The sequence below is a fragment of the Vulpes vulpes genome, chromosome 5 (genome assembly GCF_048418805.1).
Source record: "Vulpes vulpes isolate BD-2025 chromosome 5, VulVul3, whole genome shotgun sequence".
NCBI classification, from domain to species: domain Eukaryota; kingdom Metazoa; phylum Chordata; class Mammalia; order Carnivora; family Canidae; genus Vulpes; species Vulpes vulpes.
Window position 1 is genome coordinate 58,591,880 of NC_132784.1, and position 12,224 is coordinate 58,604,103.

Sequence of the window (12,224 nt, forward strand, 5' to 3'; positions counted from 1 at the left end):
GGCGGCGCGGGCGGCGCGGGCGGCCGGGGCGCGGGGGGCGGCCGCGGCCCCAGCACGCCCTCCAGCACCACGTCGGGCTCGTCGTCGCTGTCCACGTCGTCGGGCTGCAGGCGCAGCAGCGCGGGGGCCGCGGGCAGGCTGTGGCGGCTGGTCCCGCCGTCCGAGGGGCGGCCCGCGCGCCCGCCGCGCACCACGTTGTTCCTCTGGTTGGCCGGCTTGACCGTGACGATGAGGTTGTGGCTGTTGGCGATCATCATGTCCGTGACCTGGTCCAGCGTCTTCCCCGCCACCTCGATGCCGTTCACCTCCAGCACCTCGTCGTCCACGGCCAGCAGCCCGGTGCTCTCGGCCAGGCCGCCGGGCACCATGCGCGAGATGAAGATGCCGGGCACCTTCTCCAGGCCCTGCGGGGCCACGCGCACGCTCGTGCCGTCGCGGATGTAGAAGCCCAGCGGCTTCTGGCAGCCGTGCCTGTACAGCCTCACGCGGCGGTGCGTCTCGGGCAAGATGTCCACGTCGATGATGGAGGACACGGGGCGGAAGTCGTGCGGCAGGCCGATGTGCAGGTGCGTCCGCCGGCGGGGGCCGTCCTCCCGCAGCGCCAGGGCCTTCCTCCGGCGGGACAGCGAGCCGGCCCCGAAGCTGCCCTGCTCGGCCTCCTCTGAAACAGCGGAGGGGACGATCAGGATGGGGCACAGGAGTGGAGGGGGGGGCCCCGGCCCGCCTCTCTGCGGCCCACCGGTTGGCTGGGCCCCGGGCTGCCAAACTCCCAGGCACTGAGCACCACAGTTACCTCTGGCTTCCATGGACTCCCAGGACTCTCACCCACATGCCTAGCAGGTCTCAGCCTCCAGGATGCTACGGAGACACTTCCTGAGTCGTTTCACTGAGTCCGCAGTGATCCTGCATCACTCGAGCTGGCCCAAGAGTTCAAGTCCAATCCCTAAAGTTAGCTCTCTGCAACTCTCCAGAACCACTCACCGGCAGTCGACAAAATGAATGAAAGGTACAGAGGAAGAAACAAGAAACTGCAAGAGATGGAAAGTTTAATCGCCTGATTGGATTTTGGGACGAGGGCAGCTCAGGGAGCACCAGGACTCTCCCCGACCCCAGCGACCACTGCAGGGGCAGAACCTGGCTTGCGGGACTATTTTGGGACAGTGGAGTCTGCTGAAGGCTTGCAACTGTCCAGCAGAAGGAGCCAATTCTGGTCTGTTCTAGCTTGGAGCACAGGGGCAGCTACTCAGCCCTGCAGCAGGCAGCTGTGCACGTGTTTCAGGAGCTGCCTGCTGACGCCAGGTGGGCAGAAAGGACCCTGTCCTTCCAAGAGCAGAGTCTCTGCTCTGACCACACAGGTGCAGATACAGAGGCTGCCGCCACTGCTGTCGCCCCTCTGGCTCCAGCGCGCGTGACTGCAATGGCACTGAGAGGGCGGGTGCCCCCTGATGCCCCTGTGGTTTCTCACTTTTCCCCTTTGGGAGCCATACATTAGGACATTCAGAAACAGCTGCACACGTGGGAAATTAGGACGGATGGTGCCTGCCCAAGGGAAGGCTCAGAGAAGACCCCAGAAGACACTGAGTTTGCACCTTGGGCTGATCCTCGGGACAGAGACAGCCTGCCACCATCCAAAGAATGATGACAACAAAACAGCAAAGCCTGGGAAAGGGGGGTGGGGAAGGGGAGTCTGATTTCCAGAGTCACCACATCAGGAGATTCGAATGTGCCGTGTTCAGCCAAAAAATCACAAGGCACAGGGAGTTTGGCCCATTGAAAGGAAAAAGGGAATTCTACAGAATCTGTCCCTAAAAAAGACCTGATGTCAGATCTACTGGTCAGACGTTAACATGAATGCCCTGAGACCGTGGGGCTGAGAGTAGAGGAGTCTGAGCTCACCTCCTCCCACAGACACACAAGGCATCCACCACACAGAAGGCAACTCAACCCGAGAACCTGAGGCTAGCAGGACAACTCTTCCACAGCCAAGGACAGAAAGAAAAAGCCACACCAAGAAGGGCAAAGACTGAGTCAGGAAACAAATTCCTGGCACATGACCCACATGCAGGACGGCTATCACAGTTGCAGAGGTCCTCCCTGAGGACTGATGGCATCAAGCCCCCAGGGTGACCCTGTACGAGGAAGATGAGCCCTCCTGATGTCTAGCTTTGAAAATCAGCAAGGCTCAACCCCGGGAGCTTTGAAAACCAGTGGACCCTAACTCCAGGAGAGCAGGGCTGCTTTTGGAAGGCTAGTGTACTGTATCACTTGGCTTCAGAGCCAGTACAGAGGCAACAGTCTGAGAAGTGCCTGGAGTATACGTAAAGGAGACTTACTGACAGATTTTAGGGCATGTGTTGCAGGGGCAGGAATCTGCAGGTGCTTTCTTTGGGAATGGAAGTGCTGATGGACACTACTGTTCTTGCCCTCTTTCAGCCTAGCTGGCCAGGCACCACTACTGGCACTCTCCATCTAACCTGCTGGTCCTGCTTGCCTGGCCTTGGCAGGCACTCCTCCACCTGCCACACCCAGGGGGTAGCCCCAGCTGGGATGGACACTGCTGCACAGGGACTCCTGGCCCCAGGATGGGGGACAGCTCCCCCTACCAACATACTCCCAGCAGCCCACCCAGGGGACAACCCTGAAGCACATGCTTCTGGTGACCAGAGGGGACTATGGCCCCAAAAGACATCTTTTGCGTGAGTCTATCACTTCGAGACCAGGAGACATAGCTGATGGATCTAATACATAGAAATAAACACAGAATCAGACAAAACCTCCGAAAAGGACCTAAGGAAATGAAGATAAACCACCTTCCTACTTGATAAAGAATTCAAAGTAATGGTCATAAAGATACCCACCAGACTTGAAAAAAAGAGTAGATGAACTCTGAGAACTTTAGTAATGAGAGAGTATTAAAAAAGTTGAATTCGGGATCCCTGGGTGGCGCAGTGGTTTGGCGCCTGCCTTTGGCCCAGGGTGCGATCCTGGAAACCCGGGATCGAGTCCCACGTCAGGCTCCCGGTGCATGGAGCCTGCTTCTCCCTCTGCCTGTGTCTCTGGCTCTGTCTCTCCTTCTATCTCTCAAGAATAAATAAATAAAATCTTAAAAAAAAAAAAGTTGAATCCAATAAGTATAATGAAAATTATATCAGAGAAAACAAATAGCAGATTTGAGGATGCAGAATGGATCAATCAATGGTCTGGAAGACAGTCATGGAAAGCACCCATGCTGAACAACAACAAAAGGAAAAAATTAAATGATGAGACAGGTTAAGGGCTAAGTGTTTAACATTCATGGGACAGGGGTCTTAGAGGGAGATTGAGGAGATAGAGAAAGGGATAGAAAACCTATTTGAAGAAATAATAACTGAAAACTTCCCTAACCTGAAGAAGGAAAGGGATCTAGGTCCAGGAAGCAGAGAGATCCCCAAAAAGATGAACCCAAGGAGTTACGTACCAAGACATATGATAATTAGAATGTCAATGTTAAACAGAGAATCTTAAAAGCAAGCAAGAGAAAAGCTACTAGCTACGTAAAAAGGAAAGCCTATTAGACTGTCAGTTGATATTTCAGCAGAAACTTTGCAGGGAGGAGTAATAGGCTATAGTCAAAGTGCTGAAAGGATAAAACCCTACAAGAAGAACACTCTATCCAGCAGGGCTATCATTCAGTACTGAAGGAGAGATGGAGTTTCCCTGACAAACAAAAATTAAGAATTCCTAACTACTAAGCTGGCCTTATAAGAAACATTAAAGGGACTTCTATAAGTGGAAAAGACAAGGCCATAACTAGAAGTACAAAAATTATGAAAGGGAAAAATTTCACAGATAAAAAGCAAAAACACAGTAAATGTAGTATATTAATGAGTTACAAAACTAGTATGAATATTAACAAGCAAAGGTGGTAAAATAAATTATATCTATAAAACTTAGGGATACACAAAATAAAATACATCATATCCATAAATTATTTTTTAGAGTGCTTTTGACTTAATATAGATTGCTGTATATATGCTATACATATATCATGAATCTCATGATAACCACAAGCCAAAAACCAATAAATAGATACACAAAAAATAGAGAGGAATCCAAGCATAACACTGAAGAAAGTCATCAAATCACAAGGGAAGAGAACAAGAGAAGAAGAGAGGAACAGAATTATATCAGAAAACAGTGAGTAAAATGGCAGTAATTACATAACCTATTGATAATTTAATGCTCCAATCAAAAGACATGGGGTAAATGGATCAATAAACAAGATCCATCTATATGCTGTCTGTAAGAGACTCACCTTAGATCTAAAGACACACACAGATAAAAAGAGAAGGGATAGAAAAAGATATTCCATGCTAATGAAGCAAAAAAAAAAAAAAAAAAAAAGCAACTGGGATAGCAGTACTTATATTGAACAGACTAGGCTTTGAAATAAAGACTATAACGAGACAAAGAAGGGCATTGCATTATGATAAAAGGACCAGTCCAACAAGAGGATATAACAATCACAAACATGCATGCAACCTGAAGCAACTAAATACATAAAGCAACTACCAACATTCTAAAGGGATAAACTAATAATAATAGTAGGAGACTTTAGCACTTCACTTGCATCAATGGATAGATATTCCAGACAGAAAATCAATAAAGAAACAGTGGCTGTAAATGACACATTAGGCCAGATGGACCTAACAGATATATGTAGAACATTCCATCCCAAAGCAAAAGAATATACATTCTTATCAACCACATGTGGTGCATGCTCCAGGACAGATCATATTTGGTCACAAAACAAGTCTCAGTAAATTTAAGAAGATTGAAATCATATCAAGCACCTTTTGTGACCACAGTGGTATTACTAGAAATCAAATGCAAGAAAATGGAAGAAGCCACACACATGTCAAGGCTAAGTAACATGCTACAAAGGATCAACAAAGAAATCAAATGAAATAAAAGTTCCTGGAGACAAATGAAAATGGAAACACAGTAGTTGAAATTCTTTAGGATGCAGCCCAAGCAGTTCTAAGAGGGAAGTTTATAGATACGCCTACCTCAAGAAACAAGAAAAGTCTCAGACAATCTAACCTTACACCTAAAAAAGACTATTAAAAAACCTAAAGCCCAAAGTTAGCAAAGGAAGTAATAAAAGATCAGAGTGAAAATAAATGAAGTAGAGACCAAAAAGATAATAGAAAAGATCAGTGAGGGGGTCCCTGGGTGCCTCAGCGGTTTAGCGCCTGCCTTCGACCCAGGGCATGATCCTGGAGTTCCAGGATCGAGTCCCACATCGGGCCCCCTGCATGGAGCCTGCTTCTCCTTCTGCCTGTGTCTCTGCCTCTCTCTCTCTGTCTCGCATGAATAAGTAAAGTCTTTTTGAAAAAAAAGATCAATAAAACTAAGAGATGGTTTTTTGATAAGATTAAAAAAATTGATAAACCTTTAGCCAGACTCATTAAGAAGAAAAAACGACTCATGTAAATAAAATCAGAAATGAGAGAATTTAAAACTGACATCACAGAAATCCAAAAGATTACAAGAGATTGCTATGGAAAATTATATACCAACAAATTGGACAACCTAGAAGAAATGGATAAATTCCTAGAATCTTCAAAGACTGAATCAGGAAGAAATAGAAAATCTGAACAGACTGCTACTAATGAAACTGAATTGGTAATCAAAACCCTGAAAAAAAAAAAAAAGTCCAGGGCCAGATGGCACAGGTGAATTCCACTAAACATGTAAAGAAGAGCTAATACCTGTCCTTCACAAGCTCTTCCAAAAAATAGAAGAGGAAGGAAAACTTCAAAATTCATTCTTCAAGGCCAGCATTACCCTAATGCCAAAACCAAAGACACTACAAAAAAAGAAAATCAGAGACCAATGTGTCTGATGAACATAGATGTGAAAATATTCAACAAAATATTAGCAAACCAAATCAACAACACATTAAAAGGATCAAGTGGGATTCATTTCAGAGATGCATGGAAGGTTTGGGCTCTGCAAATCAATCAATATGATGACCACATTAGCAAAACGAAGGATAAAAATCCTATGATCACCTTAATGGATGCAGAAAAAGCATTTGGCAAAGTCCAACATCTGCTTATGATAAAAATTCTCAACAAAGTGGGTGTAGGGAATATACCTCAACATATTAAAGGCTATATATGACAACCCACAGCTTACATTATACTCAATAGTGAAAAGCTGAAAGCTTTTCCTCTAAGATCAGAAATAAGTCAAGGGTGTCCACTTACCAGATTCATTCAACATGGTACTGGAGGTCTCAGATGGAGCAGTCAGACCAAAAAATGAAGTAAGGGGCATCCAAATTGTGAAGGAAGAAGTAAAACTATCACTATTTGCAGACTACAAGATAATATATATAGAAAACCCTAAGGACTCCACAAAAAAACTATTAGAATATATGAATTCAATAAAGTTGCAAGATACAAAATCAATATGCAGGAATCTATCAGGTTTTTATACACTAATAACAAACTAGCAGGAAGGGAAATTAAGAAAACAATCCCATTTACAGTTGCAGCAAAAAGAATAAAAAACCTAGGCAAAAACTTAGCCAAGAAGGTGAAATACCTACACACTGACAACTCTAAGACACTAATGAAAGAAACTGAAGAAGACAAAAATGAATAAATGAAAGATATTCCATGCTCATTGATAGGAAGAATTAATATTGTTAAAATGTCCATACTACCTAAAACAATCTATAGGTTCAATGCAATCCCTATTAAAATTCCAATGGCATTTTTCACAGAAATAGAACAAACAACCCTAAAATTCGTATGGAATCCCAAAAGACCCCAAATAGCCAAAGCAATCTTGAGAAAGAAGAACAAAGCTGGAGGCATCATGCTCCCTGATTTCAAACTAGATTACAAAGCTCTAGTAAACTAAACTGTATGGTTTTGTCATAAGAATAGACACATAAACCAAAAAACCAGAGTAGAGAGCCCAGAAATAAACCCACACATATACGGTCAACTAATGACAAAAGAGACAAGAATATATACTAGGTAAAGAGGATACTCTCTTCAATAAATAGGCCAAGAAAACTGGGCAGCCATATGCAACAGAATGAAACTAGAGTACGATCTTATACACAAAAGTTAACAAAAACACTAATTTGAAAATATATAGGCATCCATATGTTTATTGCAGCATTATTTACAATAGCCAAGGTGGAAGCAACCCAAGTGTCCATGATGGATAAATGGATAAAGATGTGCTGTATATACATACAACAGAATATTACTTAACTATAAAAAGAATGAAACCTTGCTATTTGTAACCATGTGAATGGATCTTGAGTGTATTATGCTAAGTGAAATAAATCAGAGAGACACAAACACTGTATGATTTCACTTGCATGTCGAATCTAAAAAGAAAACAAAACCCCCAAAATCAATAACAATAATAATAGCACCAGAAAGAGTCCTAAAATACAGAGAAAAAACTGGTGGTTGCCAGAGGGAAGAGGGATAGGGGACAGGGTGAAAGAGGTGAAGGAGATTAGGATTATAAACCTCTAGGTATAAAGTAAGTAACACTGATGAAAAGTACAGTGTAGGGAATATAGTCAACAATACTGATAACTTTTTATAATAACAGATGGTAATTACACTTATTGTGGTGACCATTTAATAATGCATATAATTGTTGAGCCACTGTCATATGCCTGAAAATATTATAATGCAACTATTCTAAAATCACTAGGGAGATTCATGGTCAGATATGAATAGGTATGAATAGATATGAATAAGTTCAGGGAACCTGGAACTTGGCAACAAAAGTTATCTTGTCTGAGGAACAGAGAAAAAAGTTAATAGAACTGAAAGAAACTTTGAGACACCATTTAGGAAACCAACATGTGCATCATGGGACTCTCAGAAGGAGAAAAGGGGGAAGAGGGAATAGTGGAAGAAATAATGCCCAAAAACTTCCCAAATTTGATGAAATGCATGAATATAAACATCCAACAAACTCAGCCAACTCTAAGATGAACTCAGATCCACACCTAGACAATTACAATCAAACTTTACAAAGACTCTTGAAAGCAGCGAGAGGGGAGTCACCATATATGAGGAGCCTCATCAGATGATCGTTAATCTCTCATTACATTTCTCATCAGAAACTGGTGGCCTGGAGGCAGTGGGCTAATATACTCAAAGAACTAAAAGGGAAAAACTGTCAACCAAGAATCCTGTATCCAGCACAATGTTTTTGCAAAGTGAAGGAGAAATTCACACATTCCCAGATAAATGAAAGCTGAGAGAGTCTGTATCACTGGACCTGTTGGGCAAGAAATACTCAAGGGAGTCCTGCAGGTGAAATGAAAGGCAACTAGACAGTAACTTGAAGCCATGTGAGAAATAAAGATCCAAATCAAGGTAAGTCCATGGGCTATTACAAAAGCTATTATTATAACAACAGCCTGTAGCTGCTCTTACTGTTACCACATGGTTTAGACTAATATATTTAAAGGATACACATTATTTGTCTAAAAGCTGGTATTAGGGATCCCTGGGTGGCGCAGCGGTTGGGCGCCTGCCTTTGGCCCAGGGCACGATCCTGGAGACCCGGGATCGAATCCCATGTCGGGCTCCCGGTGCATGGAGCCTGCTTCTCCCTCTGCCTGTGTTTCTGCCCCCCCCCTCTCTGTATGACTATCATAAATAAATAAAAAAATTAAAAAAAAATAAAAGCTGGTATTATTGTAACTTTGGTTTGTAATTTCAAATCTTGTCTTCTACATAACATAAAAGACTAATACTATTACAAGAATTATCAGTTTATGTTTCTGGTCACGCAATGTATAAAAATGTAACTGACAACTACAAGAGATGGGGGTTGTAGAACTGTTATGCTTTGTTACTTAAATTCTGTTGCTATAAGTTAAGTTTAGACTGTTATATCCATAAGAAGTTCGATGTAATCTCCATGGTAACCACCAGGAAAACAGCTACAGAACAGACACAAAGGAAATTAAGAAGGGATTTAAATATTTCACTAAAAAAATTTAACTGAAGAGAGGAATGCAGGCAATGAGGGAGGAAAGAGTTATCGGGTGTATAGAAAACAAACAGCACAAGGACAGAAGTTAAGTCCCTTCTTACCAGTACTTTATATGTAAATGAATTAAGCTCTCAAATCAAAGAACAGATTGGGCTAATAATAAAAACACATGATCCAACAATATGCTCTCAACAAGAGACTCACTTTTGACCCAATGACACAAACAGAAAGTGAACAAATGGAAAAAGAGGTTCCATGAAAATAGTAACCTTTGGAATGGCTCTACTAGTGTCAGACAAAAAGACTCCAAATAAAAAAGTTACTCAAGACAAAGGACATTATATACTAATAAAGGGCTCAGTGGAGCAAGATAATAATAATTACAAACATTTACACACCTAGTGACAGACCATCAAAATATATGAGGCAAATCCCGACAGAACTGAAGGCAGAAACAGTTCTAGAGTAACAACTGGAGACTTCAGTGCTCCTCTCATAATAATGGATACAAAAACCAGATGAGAGAAGTAGGCAAATAGAGAACTTAATGCAATAAGCCAAGTGGATTTAATACATACATGTAGAACCCTCCACCCAGCAAGAAGAGCATACTCGATTTTCTCAAGTGCACATGTGACACTTTCCAAAACAGACCAAATGTCAGGCTACAGATTAAGCCTCAATAGATGTTAAAAGATATCTTGTATGCATGGTGTCTTCTCTGACCACAACATGACAAAGTAAAAATCAGTAACAGAGAACTGGAAAATTCACAGAAATGTGAAAACTAAACACCACTTTATCACAACGAATGGATCAAAGAAGAAATCACAGGGAAGTTAGATAAAAACTTAGATATGAATGAAAACAAAACACAATATACCAAAACTTATGGGATGCGGCAAGAGCAGTGCTAAGAAGGAAATTTATAGCTATAAATGCTTGCATGAAAACCAAGAAACATCTCACATTAGCAACCCAACTTTACAACTTAAGGAGCTAGAAGAATAAGAACAAACTAAGTTCAAAGCTACCAGAAGAAAGAGAATAATAGAGATTAGAGCAGAGATATACAAAGTACAGAACAGAAAAACAATAGAGGAAATCAGTGAAACAAAAAATTGGTTCTTCAAAAAGATAACAATATTGATAAACCTTTAAATGGACTAAGGAAAAAGACTCAAATTACTAAAATCAGAAATAAAAGTGGGGACATTACTACCATTTCTATAGAAATAAAATGGATTTTAAGAAAGTACTATGAGTAATTGCATGCCAATAAATTGGATAGTCTACGTGAAATGGACAAATTTCTAGAAACACAAAACCTACCAAGACCAAATCATGAAGAAATAAAAAACCTGAATAGATCTATAACTAGTAAGGAGATTGAATCAGTGATCAATAATCTCTCAACAAAGATAAACTCAAAATGGATGAAAGATCTTAATGTGAGACAAGATTCCATCAAAATCCTAGAGGAGAACACAGGCAACACCCTTTTTGAACTTGGCCACAGTAACTTTTTGCAAGATACATCCATGAAGGCAAGAGAAACAAAAGCAAAAATGAACTATTGGGACTTCAAGATAAGAAGCTTTGCACAGCAAAAGAAAGAGTCAACAAAACTAAAAGACAACCTACAGAATGGGAGAAGATATTTGCAAATAACCTATCAGATAAAGGGCTAGTATCCAAGATCTATAAAGAACTTATTAAACTCAACAGCAAAGAAACAAACAATCCAATCATGAAATGGGCAAAAGACATGAAGAGAAATCTCACAGAGGAAGACATAGACATGGCCAACACGCACATGAGAAAATGCTCCGCATCACTTGCCATCAGGGAAATACAAATCAAAACCACAGTGAGATACCACCTCACACCAGTGAGAATGGTGAAAATTAACAAGGCAGGAAACAACAAATGTTGGAGAGGATGTGGAGAAAGGGGAACCCTCCTGCACTGTTGGTGGGAATGTGAACTGGCGCAGCCACTCTGGAAAACTGTGTGGAGGTTCCTCAAAGAGTTAAAAATAGACCTGCCCTACGACCCAGCAGTTGCACTGCTGGGGATTCACCCCAAAGATACAGATGCAGTGAAACACAGGGACACCTGCACCCCGATGTTTATAGCAGCAATGTCCACAATAGCCAAACTGTGGAAGGAGCCTTGGTGTCCATCAAAAGATGAATGGATAAAGAAGATGTGGTCTATGTATACAATGGAATATTACTCAGCCATTAGAAATGACAAATACCCACCATTTGCTTCAACGTGGATGGAACTGGAGGGTATTATGCTGAGTGAAATAAGTCAATCGGAGAAGGACAAACATTATATGGTCTCATTCATTTGGGGAATATAAATGATAGTGAAATGGAATAGAGGGGAAGGGAGAAGAAATGGGTAGGAAATATCAGAAAGGGAGACAGAACATGGAAGACTCCTAACTCTGGGAAACGAACTAGGGGTGGTGGAAGGGGAGGACCCGGGGTGGTGGTGGGGAATGGGTGACGGGCACTGAGGGGGGCACTTGACGGGATGAGCACTGGGTGTTATTCTATATGTTGGCAAATCGAACACCAATAAAAAATAAATTAAAATAAATAAAATCTTTTGTATTTCCTTGGGGGGGAAAAAGTACAGTCCTGGACCTGACCGTTTCGCTGGTTAATTTTTAAAAAATTTTTTTAATAAATTTATTTTAAATAAAAAGCTTTTGCATCAGGTGAGATGGTCATTGACTTATTCGCTGGTTAATTCTGCCAAACATCTAAAAAGAAATAATACCAATCCTTCTCAAACTTCTCAAAAAATTCAAAAAAGAGAGAATATCTCCTAATTAATTCTAAGGCCAGCATCACCCTGATACCAAAGCCAGACAAAGACACAGACCAATATTCCTTATGATCACTGATGCAAAAGTACTCAACAAAATATTTGCAAACAGAATTTAGGAGGTATATTAAGAAGATTATACTCCATGACCAAGCGGATTTCCCCCTGGAATGTGAGGACAGTTCAACACGCAAAAGTCAACATGATTCACCACATCAACATAATGAAGGGAAAAACACATGACCATCTCAACTGATGCAAAAGCTTTTTTATTTAAAATAAATTTATAAAAAATGCAAAAAAGCTTATGACAAAATACAACACCCTTTCATTAGAAAAATATTCAA

General features: G+C 41.6%; 1 protein-coding gene across 1 annotated transcript in view; it reads right to left on the reverse strand.

Moving 5' to 3' along the window:
* The window catches only part of PARD6G (par-6 family cell polarity regulator gamma), a 94,384-nt gene that overhangs the window by 14,740 nt on the left and 67,420 nt on the right, over positions 1-12,224 (reverse strand). Inside the window, exon 3 of the mRNA XM_072758169.1 lies at positions 17-661. Within this exon, the coding sequence (XP_072614270.1) occupies positions 17-661 (645 nt within the window). The remainder of the gene's footprint in view (positions 1-16; positions 662-12,224) is intronic.